Source organism: Postia placenta (assembly GCF_002117355.1).
Source record: "Postia placenta MAD-698-R-SB12 unplaced genomic scaffold POSPLAscaffold_13, whole genome shotgun sequence".
Classification (NCBI taxonomy): domain Eukaryota; kingdom Fungi; phylum Basidiomycota; class Agaricomycetes; order Polyporales; family Adustoporiaceae; genus Rhodonia; species Rhodonia placenta.
The window spans coordinates 733,489-758,461 of NW_020169844.1; the positions used below are offsets into that span (position 1 = coordinate 733,489).

General features: G+C 51.9%; 7 protein-coding genes across 7 annotated transcripts in view; 4 read left to right on the forward strand and 3 right to left on the reverse strand.

Annotated features, from left to right (window-relative positions):
• Positions 1-417: 417 nt before the first annotated feature.
• On the reverse strand, positions 418-7,371 carry POSPLADRAFT_1173203 (hypothetical protein; the record flags this gene model as incomplete). Its single annotated transcript, XM_024488223.1, has 42 exons — positions 418-673; positions 729-790; positions 852-937; positions 1,057-1,271; positions 1,322-1,359; positions 1,470-1,537; positions 1,587-1,667; positions 1,724-1,925; positions 1,977-2,001; positions 2,051-2,065; positions 2,129-2,166; positions 2,216-2,288; positions 2,341-2,392; positions 2,440-2,599; positions 2,651-2,734; positions 2,783-2,848; positions 2,959-2,979; positions 3,035-3,077; positions 3,132-3,234; positions 3,288-3,368; positions 3,421-3,544; positions 3,599-3,857; positions 3,910-4,043; positions 4,100-4,166; positions 4,221-4,265; positions 4,324-4,395; positions 4,453-4,494; positions 4,546-4,654; positions 4,774-5,105; positions 5,164-5,281; positions 5,337-5,403; positions 5,458-5,508; positions 5,557-5,701; positions 5,758-5,789; positions 5,935-5,971; positions 6,030-6,170; positions 6,239-6,373; positions 6,434-6,478; positions 6,542-6,871; positions 6,924-6,989; positions 7,046-7,097; positions 7,151-7,371. 42 exons carry the CDS (start codon positions 7,369-7,371, stop codon positions 551-553), a joined length of 4,260 nt encoding a protein of 1,419 aa, XP_024335751.1. The 3' UTR covers positions 418-550.
• A 1,080-nt stretch (positions 7,372-8,451) lies between these two features.
• Positions 8,452-10,470, forward strand: POSPLADRAFT_1049111 (hypothetical protein; the record flags this gene model as incomplete). The annotated part of the gene is made up of 11 exons (XM_024479666.1): positions 8,452-8,522; positions 8,692-8,724; positions 8,825-8,826; positions 8,890-8,951; positions 9,058-9,092; positions 9,173-9,193; positions 9,617-9,659; positions 9,778-9,810; positions 10,051-10,112; positions 10,242-10,368; positions 10,420-10,470. The coding sequence occupies 11 exons, from the start codon at positions 8,452-8,454 to the stop codon at positions 10,468-10,470; spliced, it is 540 nt and encodes a 179-aa protein (XP_024335752.1).
• Positions 10,471-12,360: 1,890 nt separating this feature from the next.
• POSPLADRAFT_1151347 (hypothetical protein) lies at positions 12,361-14,578 on the reverse strand (the record flags this gene model as incomplete). The annotated part of the gene is made up of 13 exons (XM_024486522.1): positions 12,361-12,457; positions 12,522-12,644; positions 12,711-12,836; positions 12,890-12,924; positions 13,002-13,160; positions 13,219-13,319; positions 13,376-13,435; positions 13,494-13,720; positions 13,780-13,858; positions 13,971-14,066; positions 14,117-14,241; positions 14,303-14,469; positions 14,546-14,578. The coding sequence occupies 13 exons, from the start codon at positions 14,576-14,578 to the stop codon at positions 12,361-12,363; spliced, it is 1,428 nt and encodes a 475-aa protein (XP_024335753.1).
• A 625-nt stretch (positions 14,579-15,203) lies between these two features.
• On the forward strand, positions 15,204-15,752 carry POSPLADRAFT_1041199 (hypothetical protein). The gene has a single exon (XM_024477857.1). The coding sequence runs from the start codon at positions 15,266-15,268 to the stop codon at positions 15,557-15,559; it is 294 nt and encodes a 97-aa protein (XP_024335754.1). The 5' UTR covers positions 15,204-15,265; the 3' UTR covers positions 15,560-15,752.
• Positions 15,753-16,354: 602 nt separating this feature from the next.
• Positions 16,355-18,724, reverse strand: POSPLADRAFT_1151278 (hypothetical protein; the record flags this gene model as incomplete). The annotated part of the gene is made up of 6 exons (XM_024486514.1): positions 16,355-16,771; positions 16,822-16,926; positions 16,988-17,653; positions 17,705-17,956; positions 18,007-18,520; positions 18,570-18,724. The coding sequence occupies 6 exons, from the start codon at positions 18,722-18,724 to the stop codon at positions 16,355-16,357; spliced, it is 2,109 nt and encodes a 702-aa protein (XP_024335755.1).
• A 1,171-nt stretch (positions 18,725-19,895) lies between these two features.
• Positions 19,896-20,574, forward strand: POSPLADRAFT_1049115 (hypothetical protein; the record flags this gene model as incomplete). The annotated part of the gene is made up of 2 exons (XM_024479667.1): positions 19,896-20,318; positions 20,362-20,574. 2 exons carry the CDS (start codon positions 19,896-19,898, stop codon positions 20,572-20,574), a joined length of 636 nt encoding a protein of 211 aa, XP_024335756.1.
• A 1,124-nt stretch (positions 20,575-21,698) lies between these two features.
• Positions 21,699-24,973, forward strand: part of POSPLADRAFT_1152032 (hypothetical protein) — a gene marked incomplete at both ends in the record, with an annotated part of 10,091 nt that continues 6,816 nt past the window's right edge. Inside the window, 9 exons of the mRNA XM_024486613.1 lie at positions 21,699-21,759; positions 21,794-22,058; positions 22,623-22,737; positions 22,779-22,920; positions 22,968-23,114; positions 23,953-23,972; positions 24,077-24,081; positions 24,131-24,383; positions 24,441-24,594. Coding sequence (XP_024335757.1) covers positions 21,699-21,759; positions 21,794-22,058; positions 22,623-22,737; positions 22,779-22,920; positions 22,968-23,114; positions 23,953-23,972; positions 24,077-24,081; positions 24,131-24,383; positions 24,441-24,594 — 1,162 coding nt within the window. The remainder of the gene's footprint in view (positions 21,760-21,793; positions 22,059-22,622; positions 22,738-22,778; positions 22,921-22,967; positions 23,115-23,952; positions 23,973-24,076; positions 24,082-24,130; positions 24,384-24,440; positions 24,595-24,973) is intronic.

Here is a 24,973-nt window from a genome sequence, read left to right on the forward strand (position 1 = left end):
CCATGTCCAATCATCGCAGCCTCTTGTGTATCTTGTGCCTGCCTCCATTCTGCTGTTGACGTTGAGCATCTACAATCTGCCGATCTGCCCGATCGTTCATCTCAACCTTGCGTCTGAGTGGCATCTAGATACGGCTCCTCCCGCACACCGCCAAGTCTGTCTTTTAGATTCGGTGCGGCGATCCCTCCGCCCACACCACCTTGTTCCAGTCTGCGCGTTCCCCGTGATACTATCGCCACCATACACGGGCGGGCAAGCGGAGAGTCTGTCCAAAAACGTATTCGCCCCCCAGACTTGCACCGTCGAGTCACGCCCGCCCGTAGATGTCTATTGTCGATAGAGCAGAGAGGTGTACTAGTAGAGAATGTTGATATAAAGCTCGACTTGGCTCTCGTGCGCACCTTTCCCGTGTCATTTGGCCGAACGTCAAAATTTACTTTCGAATTTCTAGTTACGTTTGCGGAACACCCCGGCTCTCCGTTCTAAATGGGAACCTCTATAGGCAGTCGGGTTACCGTATCTATGCGACGTGAAGAAGTGAGGGTCGTGTCTACAAGACCTGCGACCTGAGGAGTGCCTTTTCGATCTCCCCCGCCGTGATACCGCTTCTCTCGCACATTCCGCGGAAAATGCTGCCTGGGGTGTGGAAAAGGTTCAGCGGCGTGTCGAATTCCTGAGGGACAGAAACGATGAGCGACCTCCCGCCAGCCGCGACTTATGAAACTCACAGCGATGTTCCCGGAGTCGAGAACCAGGATACGGTCGTACGAGATGATGGTGCGCAGACGGTCTGGAGATCCTTGTATGAGCACAGCCCGTCCCAGATACAGAGTAATTAGGTTGCTACGCACGGGCGATGCAGAGTAGCGTCTTATGACTGAACTGGGTCTGAATTGTCTGCTGAATCTTTGCATCTGTCTCTAGGTCGACGGAGGCGCTATGGGAGTTATTGAGCAACAAGATTAGAGTGATGTCTCATGGACGTACGTCGCCTCGTCAAGAACTGCGTGAACACCCTGTGGTGAGTGAAACAGCATAGCTACTCCTTTATGGCACTCACCAACGACTTGGCTGTCCTTCACTAGCGCACGCGCCAGGCTGAGGAGGCTGCGCTCCCCGACACTCAGGTTAGCGCCCTCAGGCTCGATGACGGTCTCGAGGTTGAAACGGCCACCAGCGGAGGGCGTCTCTATACCGTCGTTGCCGAGGCCGCCTTTCGCTGACTCTACAAGGAAGGAGCGGCGCAGGGCGTCCCAGAGGCGCGCGTCGTTCTGACAACAAATGTGAGCATAGACACTATGATTACAACAAGACCACTCACATATTGGTCAAAAGGGTCCAAATTTGACCGGATGGTCCCTAAAGAGAAGGTAGGCAAAAATGACAGCTGCTGGATAATCCGGCTTACCACTGAACAGAAGCGGCTAAGGCGAATGAGGTTAGCTTTTGTACATAACAACATTATCCACGTACATCTTGAGGTATGATAGAGATCTTAGACCTTAGGTCCTTCAAGCCGATCTTTGAAATATCGATGCTGTTGCCACCCTCAGCGGACAGAAGCTTCAGTAATGACTAGGACATACCCATCGACGGTAATCGACCCGGATGTTAGTTCCACGATGCGGAACAGAGCCAGCATCAAGGTGGATTTCCCTGCACCAGTCCTGTGGCACGTGGGCACATTGAAATCTCGAGAGCGAATCGAAAACTTGGTGCATACCTTCCAACGACACCAATTTTCTCGCCGCCTTTGATGCTCAAAGACAGGCCCTTAAGGACGAAAGGCAGCCCTGGCCTGTACCTCATGACGACATTGTTGAACTCTATGGCGCCGCGGTCGGGCCATTCGGCAACAGGTTTGTGATCCTTGATCTCGTGCGGTGCTTCCTGATCTATCCTGTCGCCTCGGCTGTATTCGAGGACTGGTCATTGATGAGCACACACGTCCGGTGTAAAAATAATGAAATACATACCGCGCTCTACGGAGCTCATATAGTTCTACCAACCTTGAGTGCTCGCAACACAAGCAAATTGGAGAATCCCTCACCTCAACTTCAGCTGACTACGCACACGCAGAATGCGTTAGGGAAAGAAACGCTTGGCATGCGGAGTGACTGAGGCTTACCTGTCTCGTAACCATACCACACAGTTGTACGAGTGCGGCTGGAACCTAGTCAGCAGTCTATGGTGAGTGAAGAATCATGCGACGTACTGGAATAAGTGAGGACCAGACCGATCTGGGCCGGATTGATACCAGAAACATCAGACACGGATAGCATTGCAACCTAGAAGTATCACATGAGGATATCAAATAGCTTGAAATATATAATAGCTTACTATGAATATCAGTAGACCGCCCATGAAATCCAGGCGAATAGCCAGCCATCTACTCGAGCACATTAGTGAAGGAGAACCCATATTCGGAATGATGTGCACCTCTGATTTGTAACCGTCAAAAATGCAGCGCGATCTTCCAGGTCAACGTAGTATTCATTGTCCTTGAGGAAACGATGGATCTCTCCATAACTACGTATTGTCGGCAAGCCCGACAGCGATTCTGCGAAATGCGCGTATAAGATTGATCGTAGCATCGAATCTGCAGAGGGTGTCAGCCAGTCAAACCAACTGAAATGTACGCTCGACTGACCGATACGTTTCAGCTCTCTGGCACTTGCACGATAGAATAGAGCAAAGTAATTATACCCGCAAGCGATTGCAACGACAGCGATGACTATATGTTGTTAGCTAGCACCTGTGCGGCTGCTTGATATATACTCACTAAAGTAATGCTCTAGCACAGTGATAATTGTCACGCTCCCAATCACATTGGCGATCGTAAGAATGACTGTGATACATGAGTAACGTCGATTGCAATGTCACTGGCCACTTACAAAGTCGCATGGAAACTATGGCGGTAATAAGACAAAAGGTTACACCATGAAACTGGAGACGTACCAGGTAACTGATTATCGATATCTTGGGTGGAATATTAGACACCCAATAATTGCGCAGATCAAAACCCATCGCTTACTTTCAATATCCTTTCCGAAGATACTGAGAATGCGCCCTGTTGGCTATATCAATCTACGTTAGCATGGGGTTGAGCAGAGATACTGAAATGGACTAACTGTCGTATCGAAATAAGACATTGGGGCATAGAAAATGTTCCGTATCGACTGGTGATGTAGATTGTGCGAGACGAAGAAGCCCATGACGTCCATCGTCGCACCTCTGAAGGAACCATCAGCATCTACATTGCCGGATACGCAGGAATGATAGATTACACGGCGAATGTAAAAAAGGCCTGTCCAATGCCCAAGCAAGCATACATGATCTGGTAGACCGAATTTGGACTATCCCAGCGACTAAGGGATATATATGAGCACCAACGAAAATGGGTCTGGAACGTCCACTCACTTTGCCTCCCACCAAATCAGAGTATAGCTGTTCATGATCGTACATCCTTGCATGAAAACGATTAGGATGAGGAGGGTAGGGAAAGTTATGTATCCTCTTCCTGCTTTGAGGTAGTCTCCGTATACTGCAATCATATGAACCCTTGGCATGGCGAACATATTGTCAACAAATTGCACACCTTTCCAGCTTACGGATCCCGTCGTTCTCTTTTCTGGCACGATCAGCCTGCCTTCCAACTTTCCTGTGCCTGCGACAGCACGCTTCGCCGATTCAGCCTTGATTTTGTCCTCATCGACTGCTTGTATTTCCTGGCCCTGGGGTGCCTCTGAGTCTTCATCCTTGCTTGCCGTTCCACCGAATTCGCCGATAAGACGCGAAAATACACGATCATTACTGATAAGTTCGTTGAACGTCCCTTGTTCTTCAATGCGCCCATCCTATGGTATGGTAAATCAGTTTCAGAATCTCTCTAGTGGTTGGAAAGCATGCCTTGATCGTGTAGATGTAATCACATTGCGATAGGAAATGCAGCGCATGAGTGACAAGTATGATTGTTTTGCCGTTCGATCGTAGGGCTCCCAGGATGGCATCGGCGAAAAGAGCCTTCCCCACATGCGCATCAACTACAGGGTGCGTCAAGTCAGCAAGAATTCTCCCATTGTCATGGCAGGAAACTGACCAGCAGAAAGAGGGTCGTCGAAGATGACGGTATCGGCATTATAATACAATGCTCTTGCGATGTTCACCTATCATGATCTTAGAAATACAGTCCAGGGGCCCCAAAGCAACACGTCGCTTACACGTTGCTTTTGGCCACCACTCAAATTGATGCCCTTCTCGCCGATCTGGAAACCACGGGTTTGAGCTACGGTTTCATACGAATGGGCTAGCGCTCGTGCTTACCTCTGTCAAATCGCCATCCGGAAGAACCTCAAGATCAGGAAGCAGTGATGCGTTCTCAACAGCTTTCCAATACTAGATGCATATACTACTCGTCAGTGCATATTGTGTTACGATGTGGAAACGGCTGACTCTCTCCTCCTCAAACGGTTGTCCGAACAAGATGTTCTCTTGCTACATGCGGTTTCAGCATTCATGACACTCAAGAAGAATTGTCTTTCGTACCATCGTAGCATTTTGTATCCAAGCTGTTTGCGAGCAGTAAGCCACCTTGCCTCCAAACGTAACGTTACCACGGATCTTCCGCATCTCTCCGATCAGGCCTTGGAGTAGACTTGACTGGTTTTCGCGCTATCAGACAACGCCTCATATGATTAATAGAGTAATCACCTTGCCGCTGCAGGTCGTACCATCAGGATGACTCTTTTGCAGGATCAATAGAATAAGGCTTACCTGCCTACGGACCCGACGACAGCCACTAGGGAGCCTCTGGGAACCGACATGTTGATGTCACGGACCTGGAAGGGAGCCCCTGCTTGGGCTATGGCAGCAGCCTTCTCCGTGACCTTGGCGTTCTCAATCATCTCTCGGTTACCCAAGCTTTCCTCCCATTCGAAAGTCGCGTCCTCGACGAGCAATGCAGGCTCCTGCACTGGGTTGACGGCGAACGGCTCGCCATCCATCAATTCGGCATGGAAGAGGTCCTTCAAACGCTCCAATGCATTCTGCGCGTCGGTGGTGGCAGAGAGCGCACGAGGAAGGAACATGAGAGGTTGCCGTAGAAGCTGTAACGATGCGTAGGTATTATGACGCTTCTCAAGAGTGTGAGATTGAGCTACGCACGTTAAATAGGGATAATGACGAGAAGATGATCGCTACGTTGAATGAGTGGCTGGTTGACGTATATGTCACAAAAGACAAAGTCGCAGCCAAAACAGGGACCGAGTACGCTGAGGCAATGCTGTAGTCGCAAATTGAGCCATTGACGTAGACCCCTAGCTTTAGGGAGAACACACTTGGCCGAACGCGCGAACTGGATCTTCCTGATGCCTTCTAGTTCGGCACCCCGCATCCCGTAGATACCTACACTTTCCCATGAGCGTTGCCCATCACATGAATGGTAGTTATGTCACGTACGTTTCAGGAATGGCGCTTCATAGGAGAAGAATTTCACAACGCGCATAGCCCCTGATGAACCATTAAGATTGGGTTGTGGTTGCGGAAGAAATAGCGTACCAAGAACCTCCAAGATGAGCTTCGACCGCTTGTCCGTCCATTTGAGCGTCTTCTTGCCGATGCCGAATTGGAAAGACATGACGCGCTCTTGTACGGGAATTATCAGGAGGAACAGCGAGAATCCTGCTAGGGCAGAAGGGCCCAACTAGACGAGTAGCGCTCTCAGTGTCTAGCGACAATTACCAGTGGAGGATGATTCACCTCGACTAGTAGGATTATCAGACAGATCGTTACTTGAATCGGGGCGGTCCAGGCTATTCGTCTGTAGTGAGCGCAGTGACATCATTATAGACTATAGCTGCTTACTAGCATGCTATGCGAAGGGCAGGTCATGGTGATCGTTAAACAGGATGAATGGAATGTAATTCAGTTGTTCACTCACAAACCACTGTGCGCAGGCATCCACGCGACTGACCTACGGAGAACTCTATCAGTATCTGCTCGTCATTTTCCGTAATGCCTTCCCATCTTACATCGGTAGATATATGCGTGACCAGTTTCGCGTTAGGGAGGTTTGTACGAGCTCTGCCTGTGAGAGAAACCCCTCGTTTGTAGATAGAGCTGATCAATGCCGCCCGAGCTAGTAGGCCAGTCGTCATGGAGCGCCAGAAGAACTGCGTACAAAATTTGCAATGTGCACGTTCAGAGGAAATAATGGGAAACTAGAAGTCACTGCACCTACCTGATGTTGACATACACTTGCCGTAACGGTCGTACAGAATATCCCAATCGCCATTCCGACACCTCTTCCAATGTGGGGCAGCGGCTCGCCGCGTGCTTGCGCTGCGACCCGTGCATCGCTGAAGTTAATGATGGCCTGTATATAAACAATATTGTTCTCTGTGACGGCAAACTCGACACCGCGATAAATACGCACGCGAACGATTAGAGGACCCATCAGTTGCGATGTATCGCCAATGACCTGTAACACACAGCCTTCATCATTCTCTCTGTCCACGTATATACATCGCGCATGTATGCGCACCTTGAACGCGCCGCCCGTCCAGAACGTCCAGCCAAACACATCATTCAACGCCCACGCGAGGCTCGCCTCCTTCCGCCCGTCCTTTTCGCGCCACTGCCGCTCCCGCTCTGCCCGCCGCCTACCAAAGCCCGCGCATGCCAGGAACCACTTCGCGCGCGTCCAAGTGCTTGGCTTGATCTCACCGGACGCAAGGCGCGCGTTCCACTCGTCTGCCTCCTTGACGCGCCGCGCCCATGCCGCATCGAGCTGCGACCCAAGGTTGCCGGACTCGCGAGACTCATCCACCTTCCACAGGTCCGTCGCTTGCAGTGTGCGTTGGTAGCCGAGCGTCTGAAGTGCATCAGCCTACGCAAAGCAAATTCAGAGTGGTTTTAGGACAGACCATGAGCGGGTTGATCCACGTATAGGTCAAGATCGAGAAGATAGACGCATAAACCATGGGAATGACCTGTGCATACCCGGTAAGACAACCTTCAAGCAACATGCAAGGCTCAAGGAGCGTACCTGTGCATCGGCCAAGGACTTGGGCGCAGGGGGTGGCGGATCCTTGGGAAGCCTATCATGACGGTCAGGAGATGGGCTCAATGCAAATGAACAAATTTAACGAACCATAGCTGCCACCAATGATGCCTAAAGTTCAGATGCTCCTCTCCTGTGTCGAATTCGAGCTTGCGCGACTGATGCACGGCCTGCTGAGGGGATGTCTTTTGAGGCTGGTCTGCCACCTTCTCATCGAGATCAATCTCTGTGATGTCCTTCTCAAGCACCTGCGTCGCCTCCACAACCGACGATACTTCCGAGTCGGTCTTGACGTCCTTCTCTGGATCCATCGTTGGGAAAAGAGAAAGGCTGTTCCTGCCCGGACAGGTACGCTGAAGCAAGACTACACAACTGGCGGTGTCCACGGCCTGCTGAGCGGGGAGCTCGGCGCAGACACTCGTTCATGACCCCCTTATATTGTGCCGCAAACGTGCCGTTCGCGATAACAAGACGCGGGGCCCCACGCGATAAGTTCGGCCGCGCCGACATCCTCAGTTGATCCACGCCTTTGGAGACTGGACTCAGACTCGGAGTCACGAACAATTGACGAATCAAGAACCGCTCTCAAGTACCAGGCGTGTGCGTGAGCAAGATATTGTTCCGAAAAGCAATCTATAGGGAGGTGCCATGCACGTACAACTCAGCGCGAATGCAAGGCGAAAAAACTCAGACGAAGCGCAGAGGCAGCAAATTCGTTGACGAATTGAGTACGGCAAGAGTGGGAAGCCCTGCCAAGCCTTTCGAAGCTGACCTAAAAAAAGGAGCCCGATCGGTTCGGCATGCCGGCACGGCTTCAATGCCGGCATTCTCACGGCAGTTCGATTGCATGATGACAGTACGCCGGTCCTTGAAACGCCCAATTGCATGTGGCGCCTGAAATATGTTCCTGGTCACGAAATTTGAGGAATAAATCACGAATACTGTATTCTACATGTACAATCTGCACATTCAGCGATGGGGGGTGTCTCCAAGGGATGGATACTGCCATTGAGCAAAAGTGCGGCTTCGCCACACTTGTTACTTCCCCGATGCAACAAGCGATTGATTGGGCGCCTACGCTGAAGGCGCTCAACTCCAATGCCTTCACCAACTCGCGAGACGCTACCGGATATGTATTGGGAAGTCCCAACCATAAGTGCTGCTAGACCCCGGGGTGCCTGTGATCTAATCGTTACAGACAGTTCGAGTTACGAGAAGTCAAACTCTATTAGTGGCTCCTGCCAGTGTCCATCTCTGATTTATGATGATGCATCAGGTTCTACAGTACTGAATGTTGTGTCGATATATATACAAAGGGGATGAAGTTGCTAGGCGACTGCGATACCACATTTGCCCACCGCACTCCTTCCTTCATTTGCTCAACGTGAGTTATGACCGACCCTGCCACCTCGCTGAACAATACGGTCGGCGCATACTTCATTGGGTGTACTATCAGTTCCATGTACGTACACTCGACAATACCCACACTCGAGCGTCAGACTGATTCAATCGATCTCAGGCTCTATGGATTGTCACTCGCACAGACAGTTTACTATTTTCGCCATTACCACAAGGATCACGTATCTTTGAGATGCTTTGTGAGCCATATTTCCTATGAAGATGTACATCAGGCTTAGAGCTGCGCCCAAGATTGCTTTTCTCTGGTGAGTCCTAAATCCTACGATTGAGTACTACTACGGGAATGAAGCCGAATGCTTCATGTTATGAGCTTCATGGATACCATCAAAATAGTGTCAATTGCAGTGGTTAGTATCATTCCACGTTTGACATGACACTTAATGCACCATAGCATAACGATATTCCATCAGGTATCGTGGGTGGAAAACGTAGCACACCACGAAGACTTGCTGCGCAATGTGGCAATCTCTCCGTGAGTCTGGTCTGTACGTCTGCGTGCATGAGTACAGAAATTAATGGAAACGGACAGTGCGTCCATGGTAGTGTCTATTGAATGTCAATCTCATGGTTCTTCTAAGGCTGAACACTCGAAAAGGTTGTCTGGGCTCTTGGAGTGAGTTCGTATCTCTGTCAACGCATGATACCAGTCGCACTCATTTCTGGCAGGGATTCATAATTACAGTAGTGCAACAGTCAGTATGAAGTTATGACAGCGTGAGTCAACGAATCTCACTGTGTTCACAGGTATTATATCTACTGTACCCGTAAACGTGATTCAAGACTCTGAGTTGTAAGGAAGAGGAGGCTGACCATAGACCTCTCGCAGTCCTGCCGCCGAGATGGTATCGTTTACCTCTGACAATACACATGGTACGATTTCATGATTTTTGCGCCGTTGCAAGCCGTTCTCATGTGCTCTCATAGTCAATCATATCTTTTGGAGCCTTCGGTAACGTTCTTTTTCATGGCCTTTCTGCACTGCGTGCTCAAGAAATCACCCTTTAGCAAGTTGCATAGGCATGTGCTTCGTTGCAGCATCTCGTCGATATCTTACAACTATTCATATGCTCAGTTGTAACTTACAATATGTATGACATATATATTATCGTGAAACCTCACCTGCTTACGTATTTGCAGGAGTATAAACAACAACATCATTGTTTCGGACAACGAGAACAAAGTGTGTTTCATTTTACATTCTCACTAAATCATGGTTCACGTTCAAGCCAGTGGCCAGCGCGCACAGCCGTTTTATTGGCTGCAATAGCAGATATCTACATTACCCTAATAATGTGCAGGGTCCTATACCGAAAGAAATCGGTAATACGGGGGTGTGTAGGGCGCATGCAGCATATCATATCCATTAACATATGATATAGGACGAGGGAATTAATCATGGAGCTCACCTTTTATATCACCAGTCGCGGGATCTTGACTACGTATGTCATCGCCTCTTCGTCTCATTGTGCATGGTCTAAAATGCAATTAGCACGGTACAGGTTGTCATTTTAATCATGGTGAGGCCTCTCACTCGCTCAAAGTAGTCAGCATTCAGGCAGAACAACCCGTAGATGATCGTCACCCTGGATGACTTGTGGTGGGCGATGTTGTACAATCCTGCAAGTAATCGTGAGTGGGACGGATTTCTCTTTGGCCCCGCGAATTGATCCTGACGAAAAGTAGTGTACGTGAACTCGCTGTTAGCTCTGTACGTCGCCGATATTTTCACCAGAGTCACAGGTTGTGACATTCTTTTTTTAAGGCTGAATGTGCGCAACCGCTTCAGAAAGCGACATTACCATGAGGGCAACATCTTAGTCAGTATCAACTCAGAATGTCAGGAGATGCCGCCAGACCTTCACGCTGAGCGCGAAATAGAGCTTGAGAATGTACGTGCGAGACACGTCAGCGTACTGCAATGATGCATATCTAACTTGCAGATACCACACCTCGCGGTTGATCTGCCGGCCCGACGCCAGACGGCTGCATAGTGACTGTCTTTAGTTCACATCTATCCGAGTCCTCGTGAGAAATATACGCCTTTCAAAATGTTTCTCTTGCAAATATCATTGAATGAACGTCAGATTCGCCACCGGGAGTATCATGTGCACTCCCTTTCTCGTCCGGCAGTGGCAGAGGCCTCGAGTCGCAATCAGATTGCGCTGGAGGTGGCGCTGGTTTGGGCGGCCATGGCGCGTACGAGGTCTATGTAGGTTTGGTGATTCTTCCTGATACAGAATATGACTGGGTCTATCATACAATCAACAGTACGATCATCTGGAACGTAACACCAAACGCACTTCCCTTAACACAACGGAGAGGTCGGTTCTTGAAAATAATACAGCAAACCGACTTGTGGCACGTTACATGCAATGAGAAAATAAACAGTTCAACAGGTCTGGTAAATCTATAATTAAGAATACAAATTTCAATTTCCGAGGTTCTGTAGACGACTTTTGACATATATATATTGCAATGAGTTGACAATTGAAATCTCCCGTTTGTATTCGGATCTACTGGACTGCATACACATAATGCACATGTCCTTTTGGAGATAAAGGCGTTGTGGTGGAGGAGAACGCGTTGAGGTCGAAGCAACGTCGATGGAAGGATCCTGTAAGAAACATCAGCAGATACGCTCCTTCTTTTCCTTTCCTTCTCTTCTCTTTTCTTTTCTTATTGACTGCTATCGAACACAAGTGAAAAGTGCGTCTGAATATTTCCTCTCGACTCAGGGCTTGCGAAGACGACGTGGACAGAGAGATGATGTGGTCACTGTAGGTCAATCGAGGGTGCCGGCGTCACCACGCTCCTGAGGGCGGCAGGACGCGCACGTAAATATGGTGCGACGGAGACATCATCCTCGAGAGGCTGAGACATTGGTGGTTGCTGAATCAATCTCGAAGCGTCGGGCCTAGCTTGCTTGTGCCCAGGAAAGGGCTCCCATCTCGATTTGGAAGGTGTTTTCTATTCCGGGAAGATGTGTCGATCAACGGCTTCGTCGTGCGTCATTCTCTCCTCGCAAGTCGCATATGATCTCATAGCTGTCACGGTCTCTCTGTCCGTAGAAAAAACAGCGTGGACGCCGAGAAATGTAGGTTTCCTCCTCTTACTCGAACTTCCATCATCTCTCTTTCCTCGCAACAGGATCCCTCGTCCCAATCGTGACCAACACAAGCTTTGTCGACACATAGTAAGTCCACTATTCGTTTGGACATCATACGCGCGTGACTGTTCGGGTCCCTTTCGAGACATTTCGTGTAAGTACGTCGGTGTCGAGCGCGCTGTGAGGGCTGCGTACTAGTCCGTGATCGTGTGAAGTTATTCGGGTGTGCTTCGCGATATCGTCGCGTCTTTGTTATTACCTCGCACGTGTGTTGCTATTAAAGCACGCTTCGAGACCTGTCGGGTTCCACGTACGCGCGCGACGAGTTGGGTGCGGTTTGTTTCTACGTGTCGTGTTGTTTGTGGTTATTTCGCGAAAAGCGCATATAGTCTGTTCTACGCGGCCATTTCATTTCCTTCTTTATTCTAGCTAGCATATAGTCGCCAAATCCCTTCAACCAACTCCGAACGACGCTGCAATTCATCCTCCCACAACGTAATTTATGCTCAACTATCTCAAGGACAGGTCCAACGGTACAGGCGACTGGGAGTGAGCGTGCATTCGTCATACGGAAGTCTTTATCATTGAATTAACAGATTACAGATAATGTACGCATTCATATCATGTACTCATCAGCGTGTCATGAAAGCTAGTACTACAAGAGCTCTGACTGTTCCTCGTGAATATCATGGCGAGTCATACCAACGATAGACAGACCGCGACGATGAACAGAAACCCAAGGCGAAAAACTAATACCAGGCAAGGATGTACGTCGCTATCGCTTGACGTCATCCACGATCATGTCTTCATCCTCAACCTTGTACGAGGCAAATTTGTGCGGCGGGACGCGCCGCTCGAACATCGTGTCGAGCCTGGATAGAGAGGCACACAGGTCAGCCATCCGTGCACAAGAACCGACAGGGATGAAGGCCTTACTCGTCGACGGTGCGATTCTTCGTCTCTGGGATGTAGAAGTATGCCCAGACCACGCCCAGCGCCGCTAGGCCGCCGAAGATGAAGCCCACTTTCCCTCCGAGGTTAGCCTCGTCGGGGTTCACGCTGATTAAATGATTTCCGTTGGCACGTAGTTCCTGATCAGATACAAGGGAAAGAGCAGCGACTCACAGGTAGGGGTCGACGATGTTCATGATCATGCCGCATAGCGAGTTGACGAGGATGCCGATGCCGACCGTCTTCGAGCGCAGCTTAGCCGACGAGACTTCCGCGAAGATGACGTAGCCCAGAGGACCTCTGCAGGCGGCGTCCGTCAGCCACAGACCAGGATACCATCACTGGACGCTCACATTCCGGTCTGGTATACGAAGTTGTACACGAGCGTCTGTCGCGGTCCCAAAATGATCAGCACGAGACGAGGCGTCTCATTGTACAGAGAACGCAGGAACAAGGCTGACCCACCAGTGCAGCAATCGCCCACTTCGCCTTTTGGTTGTTCGTCGGGATCGCGAGGAAGCCGATGATGAGCAGGAGGATGGTGCACGCGAACAACGTCCAGTTGAAGATGAACCGACGTCCGTACCGGTTGACGGTGTAGAACGTGAACAGGTTGCCCACAACCTGCACAGAGTAACGAGCATCAGTCACAATGGTCTGACAATCGAGGAAGCGTACTTACACCGATGGCAGTAACACCGACGCCGAGATCGAACGCCTTGCTGTCCGCAAACCCGGCCAGCTCGAAGAAGTACGTGCTGAAGCCAAGCACGAAGACGACACCTGGTTCGAATTAGCTCCCAGGTCTCAAGGCACCAGTCGAGTCCCGACTAGCTCACCTGCCGCCTGCTGGAGCACGAACACCATGCACGCGATCATCGTGCGCCTCAGATTCGTGCCTGACACCCATCATCACGTCAACGTCGTTGCGTGCAGACCTTCGCGCAGAACGCTCACCCCGGAAACAATCCGCATAGGTTGAGTTCGCGGCAAACGTGTCCTCTAGGATAATCGTATCCTGGATCTGCTGCAGCTGCAGGTCGACGTCGGTCGTCTCGCCAGAGAGGCGCAGGAGGATCTTGCGCGCCTCCTCCTTGCGGCCCTTGCGCACGAGCCACCACGGCGACTCGGGCGCGAAAGGGAGGCCTGCGAGCAGGATGACGGGGAAGATCATTTGCAAGATGCTATACGCGGACGTCGGTCAATGACGTGAGTCGAACAGGAAATGAGTATCTTCACTGACAAGGGTAGCCTGTACGCGTATGCGCTCGTCCAATTCCCAGTACCTTTGATCACGCCATTCGACATGCTGGGAGAATATACTGAGAACGGTGCGCTCTCGAGACCTCAATTTCCGCTCACAATTGGCCCACTAAAGGTAAATGCCCCAGTCAGACATCATTCTCACGCAAGGCTTGGCCGCTAGATACTCACAGTCGATCCACAAGTTCACAGACGCCGTCGTGATACCCCGCAGCGCCAGTGGTGACACTTCGGAACAGTACGAACTAGCACCGGAAACGTACATTCCTGGACAGCCATTTTAATAAACCACATCGATGGCAGAGGCTAGAGCATACCCAGAGCGTATCCGTTGACTAGCTTTCCGACAAGCAGTTGTGCATTTCTGTGTGGGTACGTGAAGAACTGAATGAAGATGCCGGCGATGGACACGACGCAACAGAGCGCGACCGCGCCTCGCCGCCTAGAACGCAGAGCGAACAATGAAGACGGATGCACGGACCGGACCCAAGATGCACACGCACCCAAATTTATCCGATACATAACCAAGGGAAAGACCGCCGAACATTCCACCAACGGAGCTTATGCTGTTGAAGGCGCTCTGCCATCGTGCCGCAAGAATGTAGCCGTCATCGCTCTCGAAGCCAAAGTCACGCCGGAAGGAGGGCACACTGAGCAGACCACCTCCGACCTACACACACCGCGGGCAATAGTGGGATGCAATCATTAGTAGCCGATGCCGGTGCATCCGACGAAGGTCGGCTCACCTGCGAGTCGTACCCCCACAGGAGCGCCCCCATGCACATGAATAGACACCAGAACGTCGCCTTCCAGTATACACGGACGGCGTGCCAAGGCGTGAGCGCCCTCTCTGTGGCAGCCGCGTGCGCGAGCGCATTGAGGTTGCCATACTGCTGGCCCTTGTCGATGCTGCTAGCATCCTCGACGTGGGCCGGTTCGACCTTCTCAGGGTTCGACATGCGTGGCTGAGACCAAGGCAGAGTCGGGTCGTGAGCGAGGCTGGTGTGGGGAAGGCACGGCGTCGGTCATAGAAGCTGCGCGGTACTTATACGTGTGCGGGGAAAGTGATGCATGCCGGCTGTGAAAAGACAGCATCGGCTCTGTGCGATCGGTGCCTTGTACGTTCGCGTCCGAGGACGGTGAAGGAGCATTTCTGCAAACTCTGCGCGACGTGGAGGTATCACAGGGCTGGGTGTGCACATGGTCCGTCTTGTCTGGGAACGCGCATCAACGTATGCAGGGACCAGGTGACCGTCTCCGCGACGGAATTGGGACCGGGGGGGTTGGCGTGCCACGGGGTAACGCGGGGCAGACGCCCACCTGCGATGCGAGGCGGCCATCAAGATGTCAAGCTGAGACTCCGGAACCTCGCTCGGAGTGGCCTCGTCCTGTCTCGCCAATCCACTCTCCTCCGCTTCTTCCGCTCGTCAGTTGACTTTCACGACTGAAGACTACCTCGTTGCCATATGCGACGCTCGCATTGTGCCATCAACGCTGCTACATGCAGCATTCGATTGCATTTCATGGCCGGTCCTACCGAGCGCGCACTGTCACAGTGTTTTGATGGATCCAGCATGTATCCACGCAGAGTCTCAGGTCTCCCAGCCCTGCCCCGCACCCGCGAGTATCGGCAGATGATCAACCTCGGATTCGGTTGGTCCGCCCGTAGGTGCGATGAAATTTTCCGATGCCGGGAGTATGTACGTCTGGACAACGGATGCTCGGACCGTGTTCCTCGACGAGCAGACGGAGGAGAATAAATGTCCGGTCCCAAACAAAGCGGTGTTTGTCGTGTTGAACAGTGTTGGACTTGGTTCGAGGCTGGAAGCGCCCGAGGATGCTCGGCGGAAGAACATTAATCGAGCTAAGATTGCTCCCGCTCGGCCAAGCCAATTACTTTCAATTCTCCTCTGTTGCTGTGTTCTTCCGAGAATACGACTAGCAGTATGCAGTTCTTCGATGTAGAGAAGATCATAGCCTGGAACTCGACAGAACAGCTGGAATGCGTACATGCGACGGAGCTCGACGTTTACATGCAAGTGGGCACTTGTGTTCTTGCGTGTGTCATTATGGTAGCAAGTTGTTCGAGCAGGCCTGCGGCGAACGCGAAGTAATGTGATGATACTTTGATTTGATTCTAAAGAGAGACCACATCGCAGACTAAATGCTACATCGACAAGATATTCGAATGAAGTGTGCGTGGTCACATATGACCATATATCTAGCGAAAGATAGACTGTATTTGTGATAAGACTCAATGGGCACCATGGGGATGAATGATACAGGGAGCAAGAGGTGGGAAAGTAATGTCCGCGTAATAGAGATATAGGTATATACGCGCCAAAATAGGTAGGAACAATACTTTTGGTCCAGTATTATGATATGGAGAGCTATCTGCAACGTGAGGGATGTCGGCGAATTGAGGATCATTATCTTCGAGGAGGGAGGCCTAGAGTGGTGTATTGAAAGGGTTCGAGTTCAGGGAGGAATCGAGAATGAGGGCATTGGGCGCGAGGTGAAGGCGGGCGAAGATCATTTGGAGAGATGATGGTTCATTACATGGTGGCAGGGGCAACGGAGTCTTCGGGAGGTTCTTGAAGCGAGTCGAGTACATCATGGAACAACATCGGCTGGGAGACTTGCTTGCCCTTGCCTCGCTTGCCAGAAACGACGCGGACAGGCACATTGAATAGATATTGTTCCACAGTCATAGCAGGACCGCGAGAGGTGTTGGGAGTTTGACGAGAGGGAGGAGGAAGCGTACGGACACGAGCTGCAGGCAGCTTGGAGGAGGGGGCGGAGGATCCGTCGGGGCGAATTAAGGGTTTCCAAAGGTCGTCAGAAGGAGAGAGGATGGGGGATCTAGGAGGAAGCATTCCAGGCTTCGAGGATGGGCTTGCATTGTGGACCACAAACGATGTGATCCTTGGCGGAGGCGGGGGAGGGGCGACGGGAGATACGGGAATGATAACCTGTATGATGTTTATATAGTGCACAGAGAAATACAAACATTAGGGCTTACCGATGCTCTGGGTCGGCGAGGAGAGGGCGCCAGTACGCCTCGAATCGCAGCGAGTCCGTCGCGCGCGATGACGGGCCTCTGCCGGAGAGGCTCTCGCGCAACGGGCTGATCACAATTGAATCAGCGTCACACAGGACGACAAAGAATGAACACGTACCTGTGCGACCTCTAAGGCAAACGCAGACGCAGCGGGCGCATCACTATCAGCTGTCGTCCCGCTCGATTCTGCGACATCGGGGGCGTCACCCTTCCTTCGTCGCTTCCGTCTCCGCGTCCTCGGGTTGTGCATTCGCTCGATGCTCGCGCCGGATGTCTTGCGCGCGATGCCGCTATTCATCACATCGTAGAGCTGGTCTCGTGCCACCGACCGCGGTACCGGATCGTTCTCCTCGGCCGCATCTGGAAACACAAGCGGCTCGTTCCATCCGACGTGCGTATCGACGATGCCTTCTTGGAGTGTGCCATTCTTGAAGTACGGCATGGGACGGTACCTCGTCGGGTCTAGAGATGCAGACTGAGCGGGCTCGCTATCCTGCATCTTCTGCGAGGAGCGGATGCTCAGGTATAGGTCAATGGCACATGCCCATGACTTGCTGGACCGTGTGGATGGCTGCGCAATGGGCGACTTGGAGCCAGGTAGCGGGGAGAGGGAGAAGGCGGGGAGAAGAGGCGACAGCGCCGTGAGAGGAGCAGGGGAAGTTGTGTTAGGGACAGTCGTAGGAATATCGTCTTGAACGATTGGGGACGAGGACACTTGAATGTCTTCCACAAGATTAGAGGGTGTCGACGGGGACGAGAGTACCAGACTCTGCTGCCCACACGCGTCGACACTCTGGCAATCTATATAAGCATGGCATTCAATGTTACGAGCAAGGACACCAACCTCGAGGACCGAGGGAACTAGTTTAAGCTCGGCCATAAACTCGTAGAAAGAATTAAAGCATCCAAGTGTTTCGTCGTCCTTTGAGATCGATGAAGGCAAGACGACGTCCTTGACGAGTCCCAGGAGAAAGTCGGACACGTCAGTGAAGACAAACATGAAGAACCCGACAGGGTCTGGGGTGTACTCGAGGTCAACGTAGTAGCCCTCGGGGGTCTCAGGAGTCTCCGATGTGGTGGTGTGCGATGTTGAAGGCTGCAACGACTCATGAGTATGATGCTTGATGTGACTACATTAGATATTACCTTGGGTGTGTCCGGAATAGCTGGGTTGAACGGAGAGGCTCTAGGCCCCGCTTCGACGTTCAATTGCTTCCGGACCTTGGATACCACCCTATGCTTCATGAGGCACGCAACAGCGGCCACGGGCGTGAGAAGGAGAACGGCGATGAGACCAAACAAGGTGATACCCTCGAGTGGGGAAGGCATCGTGGAGACGTCGATGGTCGAGACAGGCTGTGTCGTCCACGGCAGGGTCGAGGGAATGTTGACAACCTCGACGAGCTGTGCAGACAACGACGTGACACGGTCCTCAGTGAGCGGGCTTGACGGTCCTGAGGTCGAAGGGAGAACGATGTCGGGCGCCATGAACACATCCCAGACGGCGGGGCAGACCATGTCGTCCAGGTCCATTGACACATTGCCCACGAGAACCGGTACGTAGATAACGTCGACGCGACCACAGTCTCGGAGGGCTGTCTGGGGAGGAGTGTCGAACAACCGGAACGTGCTCGACACCGCCGAGTCGACGACTGTCCGACTGGAAGGCAGTAAGCCCAAGTAGATGTAGAATGGAAGAGAAGACATACACGAGATAGTCCGTGCGGTCGCGAGCAACGATGACACCGGTGACGACGCCATCAATGAGCACGTCGATGCCGTGCACGTCGAGCAGGTCGGGCCCGTGCAGCGCCGCCAGGAGCGCCAGGAGACCGGTGAGAATGAGCTGAATGGGAATGAGCATATTGCGAGAGGGTGCGGGGTGGTGATGGTGCTGGAGAGAGGGGAAAGTCGAACATGGCTGGCTTTATGTCGCGCCGCCAGCGTATGTAAGCGATGCTCATTCGTCCCCTCCGCCATGTTCGACTTTCTGTCCAAGGCGTCCTCGTTGACCTGCCTTTTGTGGACGATCGCGACCTATGACGTCGTGGCCATCTTCGATCGACGTGAGGACGCACCAATTTTGTAGGAAGAAAACGTATTTGACATGCACTTCGCAGTTCATTTGTATGAAGTAGATCTAATCCGCGCCCCTTGCATAATTAGTCTCTGTCTTTATGGACATATTGGTCAGAGCACTTACCCTTCGTGCATTGTTTTCGGCCATATAGTAACAGGGATACACAGTCAGATCAGGAATGAATGCACCCGGCCTCGCTCGACCATCTACATAAGCCCGATGCTTCGTGACTCTGAGGAACATTATCAATCAGCGATAGCATGCATGAAAAGATGCTGAAGCTCGAGAGATCCGTAGTCGTGCATGACGATAGTGAGAGCAAATTCTGGGCACCGCCGACAGTGTACGCTGTAGATACTAGAAATGAGACGCCTGGTGCGAGAACGACGCATCACACAAATATATCCAGTCTTCTGCGACCACGTCGGTTGTGCTCGTTCCATGTGCGACTCGTAGAGACGGATGCCCATGTCTTTCGACAGACGTTAACATCATATTCTGCACTCGTATAGAAACAGATTCATGGAACCGACCGAGGAGTTTATACCGGGACAACCCACTGTTCCGGCTCAATGCATGCTCAATATGGCTGCCAGCTGGTGTAGTTACTTAGCCAGTACGCCATATCCTAGTGAGAAGCTCTGTGCTTACCTGACAATGGTAAGACCGTCAAGCCAAACCTTTGTTACCATTCACGAATACATTAACGACACTGTGACTGTGTCTCCGCGAAGGGCGCGTGTAGTGACCGGGCAGGTCACGGGCACAAACACGGGCACGCGATGCGCGTAGGCGCGTAGGCGCCGGATGCACAGAACGCCACTCAAGTGAGCTACTTGCTTTGCACTTCTACACATCTTCGCTCTGCCTGCACTCTCTCGCGCACACACCTTCCGTCACCGAGAATCTCCATCCAGCAATCATCATACCCAACATTCCAATCCTCACTGGTACAATGGCCTCCATTCTCGATACTTCAAACACCGAGCGCGTCCCCACCAGCCCAGACGCCAATACCTACACCTACGCCGCGTCTGAGCTTACGGAGCTCGACTCCGTGGCAACTATTGATGACGCAAACACGAGTAACTATGACATACTACAACAGATAGTAGCATCATTTCGCAAGGTCAGCCACCATCCCACAAGAACCCACGTCGTGTTAAATTATCACCAGCCAATTCCAACGACTGCGTCTTCGAGAGACCTTCGGCTTGCTGGGTACCTCGCACCAGTGCACAGGCCACAGCCACTTCCCCCTATAACACCCAGACTGTCGCCCCGCGGCCTCGACGATGAAGTAGAATCCCCGGGGCCGCAGACACCACAGGATATTCCCGAAGAGCTCAAGAACACGAGTTATCTCCTGGCGAGTGTTGTATCTGTTTGAATCAACCAACAGGCATTCATGGAGTGTTCAGCTACAAAAGCAGGATGAGGCACCCGACTACGACCATTATTTTCCCTTCCGAATTGATGGTCCGAACGCGCTGGGGCTCGATATCGGACACGAGTTGAGCAACGAGTCAGACCCCGAGCCCAAGAGTTCCGTTTTTTGGGTTTTGAATGAGCGATACAGGCCTCGATGGGAGGAACAACAGGCCCAACGCGCAGGCAAATCCACTCACCTATGAATCATCGAAGCTCGGATACGTCTGTTTTAAACGAGCACAGAGGTTGAGCGCGGCGCACCACGGGCAAAGGCAATCATCTGGAATTCAGTGGAGGGCGGATATGGATCTTTGGACGAGCTATGGCGTTCATGGGCCACTCATGGGGATATAAAGGGGGCTGCGTGAAGATGTCACACTTGTATAGTACGGACTCGGGATCTTTTGACTAGACAATGCAGCGACAATCGATGAACGAATGTTCTGCATGATCTGTCCATATGGGTCAGCCTTCCACACGGATGAGAGGCGGTGCATTTACGACGCACCTATGATGCCTATGAATCATGTGCGATACGACCAATGAAGCACAAACTCAGAGTAGTTGAGGTACGGTTTCATAATAGACCCGCAAGGTAGGTCACCAATACACAGTTGATTCGACAACAGTTAACAGCAGGAACCTTGAAGTTTCTCGTGACAGACCGCAACGTCGAGGTGTCCAACGATGCGACTGCCGCCAGACATTTTGAAGGATTTCGAACAGGAAGAGCCTCGTAGACATTGTAGGCTCGAGTAGAAATAAGCAAGCGTCGCAGGCGGCTTATGAAGCGGGACTCCGGGTGAGGACGAAGTGTACATGCACGGCCTGTGCAGAAAAATGCTACGACGGCTTTGATCCTTTCTGATCGACACTGGGCGCTGGTGCCTGTCTCCTGCGACATTCGTCTCTCTGCTCCAGAGCTCGAGCCTCTCGAGCTCAGAATACAACGCCAGCATTATATTTTCGATTCGTCAACTAGCACTATCGCTGTCATCACTCATTCTATCAGCTGGATCCAAGTTTGCGACTGGCGTCCGGGTCGCTCTGAGCACCTCAAACATGGGATACAGATATTTTTCGAACTGCTCACCGTATTGACGTGATCTATCTATGAACTCGGCTCAACACCCTGCGTAGTGGTTCGCGAAGGGAAATGTATTAGTGTGGGATGTCTGTCACAGGCACGCTCTGTACTGGTGCCTCTTGGTGTTTCGCTTGGGCTGACACTGAGCGACGTCGGCTCTGATTGACTGCCCAGCACATTTAGCGTATGTGCTCGAAATTTCGCGTGCAAATACCGTAATGCGCAGCTTGAGTCGGATTGATGAAAATTGGTTCCGTCAGAAACGTCTACTCGCTCAACTTCTCCGACAACACACTCAAAAGTGAGCTCCGGGGAAGACAATGCGCATCTCGAAGCGGAGCTGGCAGAGGCTCGGGCCAATGCGCAGGTGCGTCTGCAGGAGCTCCAAGAGCAGCTTCCGCAAATGATGGACGACATCGTGGCCGCACAACGCGAGGAGCTCCAGCGTGACGAGGAGCTCCTCGTTGAGCATGCTGACTCCTCCTTGGAAGACCCCTACGATGATGCAGACATGGAGGCTGCTGACGACTTTGATGCTCTTTGGTCGGAGGAGTCCTCTGTTGTCGTCGAGGTTGCACCCAAATATGGACCTCGGGTCAGGTACGACATCAGCGGTCGTTGCTCGGCACGAAGCGACTCCTACCTGTACTTGAACGTGAAAACGGACACTCAGACGAGGGCATCCTCACGCCGACTCTATGATTCATAATCGGTTACTCTCTAAACAAGCACATGCTATTCGTCGAATTCCCCAATGTGATGGCTGAGCGATCTGTGGCATGCTGTCAACGTGAACGGAGGAAGAGGATAGGAAGGCTCGGTTGGGGTAGTAAGTAGTAATGCTCTCGCCAACGTGCGCTGCACAAAAAACAGATTCTTACATGGTGTCAAATTAGGATCGACAGTGCACACATATGGCCATTCCCAAATCTATCTCGCACACGGGTCCAGTCTAGGTTCAATAAGCTCAGCTGAGATTTGATTCGCTACCTTCCCCAACCGACCCAGAACCTTACCCCCCACTATCAAAGTTCTATCTGTACTGTCATAACGTGGGGATAGACACCATGGAAGCCTTCTGCAAGCCTCATGGAAACAACGCGAGTCCAAGTATAAGACTTGCAAGACTTGCAGCACACAGGAACTCCCATACATCGCTCTTAGACACCGCGGCATGTCTTCAGTTACCATAGACGTACCACCAGGCACAGTCCAGATCGTGCTGAAATTTCAGAGCGAGGAGACCGAACAGCTTCGCCGCCGACTCCGGGCAGCTGAGGTGAGCTCATGCACGTTGAATTTCCGTGACTTCTGACGAAGGGGTGGTCCAAGGACTGCAATGCCTCTCTGGCTGCAGAAGTAGCGCGTCTCACGAGGGAGTCCGCGAACGCACAAACCTTGATCCAACAATGGGAAGGCTCCTTCACCCAGACATCTCAGCTACCGCAAAACGAAGTGGAAAGTAATTCCCTACTGCCCATTTGTTCTCCGGAACGCTCTATCAACAAGCTTGTGAAAGCATTGGTGCCGGTGATAGGCGCCAAGCCCCTCTGGGCCCCGATACACCTCTTTTCGGCAGTCGCATCCCGCCCGGCACTTCGACTCAGTCACCCAACACTTCGATTTCGCCTTTGACGCTCTTCGACATCTTCGACGGTGCGCGACGCTTGCTCGAAGCTCGGCACGGTCGTCCCGATGACTCGCACGTAGATCTCGGGACATCTCCCGCATTCGGCGAACAATAGGGCCACTTGACGCCGCTCGTCCAAGCGCGCGCATCGCTCCATGCCACACCGATGTAGCCGGTCTTTCCCGATTAGGTATCAAGCCTTGCGGCATGCCTTCAACGACGGACACCGGTCCGAAGTGTCCATATGTTTCTCTTCATCTCCGCGTTCGGCATGACGTCACTCTACCGACGGACTTGATATGTGCCACTCGGTGAGGCAGCTTCGTGCGGGACAATGCAAAGCCCCTTGTACTAGTGTGCCACTCTCGATAGTCGTAGCGTCCTATGCGTAGTATAAAATCTGTCGTACTTCTCTCCAAAAAACACAAGATCCGGTTCCCCCCTCGAGTTCAGAGCTCATAAGTCGAGTTCGCCCTGCGTCTAAGCCCTTAACTGCGTCACTTTGTTCCTCGCTGCGTAACCTCGAAACCTCGTCTACTGCGTTTACTCGTCGATACCGTCTCGACGAACCTTTCGACTTCGGCTATTGTCGAAGAACTGCGTTGCACCTCGAACCACGTCCTAGCTAAGTCCACCCTATCGAATCGTGTCTCTTCCCTCTACGATACATCGAAGAGCTCTGCCGAGCTTCGCTCGTCTCCACTAACCACCCACAGCCTCCGAGTAGCTTCGACGACGTGTCGAGCCACCTCGTACCTTCCCTAGCGTTCGTAGCCTTTTCTGAAGGCGTTTCTCGTGTTCACTCGAACCGCGGGACACCTTGCTGCTAACTCCCCTCTCACTAAGACTATAATCCGTCTCTAGTCCCTTTAGGTCGCACCCAGGTTAGGGGTTAGGGTTTCGTAGGTCGTATCACCGGTCCGTAGCATTACAGTTGTCTTGATGTTCCTTTCGAACCCTAAGTATTTTCGTTGTGCCAACCTCGCAGATTTTGTAAGTCTCATGTTACTTACTGTCATTCTATGTTAATATGACTGTCCAGCGGATCTGTGAAGCATGTGTTTGTCAACAATGAAGCCGTCTGGGAGAGCCCGTACGATTTTGGATACCTAGTGAAACCGACACGCATGAGATCGAAGAAAGGCAATTGGCGAGAGGCACAAGACAACAAGCTCACGGGATCACACAATGAGCTATCTGCCATCGTCTCTGCCATGCGCTGCTATCTTGGTACCTACGAACGCGTGTCAGCAGTTGTGATGACGAAGGGGGAATTTGATTCCTTACCGACGCAGGTGCGCTGGGCTAACGCGAATCAACCTCATTATTATGACATGACCATACCGTTCTAGGTTCGCGAGGCGGTTATACAAGCGTCTTCCAACCCGAAGCATCATTCTGAAACCCGGCGTTTGTACGAAACGGGCCAAGTCCTTCCCCGGAAAATCAATTTCAGGCGGGTAGGTTTCAACCATGCCTTTGCACAGGCGTTGCTGGACGCTGCACGTGCGCGCGATGGAGGATCGAGTGCTCCTGTGGTACTTTCTACGACGGAGGTACATGCGGAGAACGATGATGACACGGATGATGATCCTTGATCATGTTGAATCGTCCATGATCTCCTGTTGAATCTATGTCTGCTTGCTCCGTAAAAGCTAAATGTTCCCAGATCTCTGGCGTCTACTTGTATCCTGCTTAGTGTGTCTGCGGTGCTCTGAGCGTCAAGACCATAGTTTCGATTCTCCGTGTCCTGCAATACACCTCACTGAGGAGAATGTCCACCGTGCTCTAAGAACATTTACTAGATGTGAATGGAGACTGCCCGAATGAAACGTTGAGCGCGTCGAAGCTAGTCCACGGATGGACCTTCCAACACGGTGTCCGG

Excerpts from the sequence above, each read along its gene's own strand:
- POSPLADRAFT_1041199 (XM_024477857.1), top strand. The coding sequence starts at position 15,266 with ATGCGACGCTCGCATTGTGCCATCAACGCTGCTACATGCAGCATTCGA.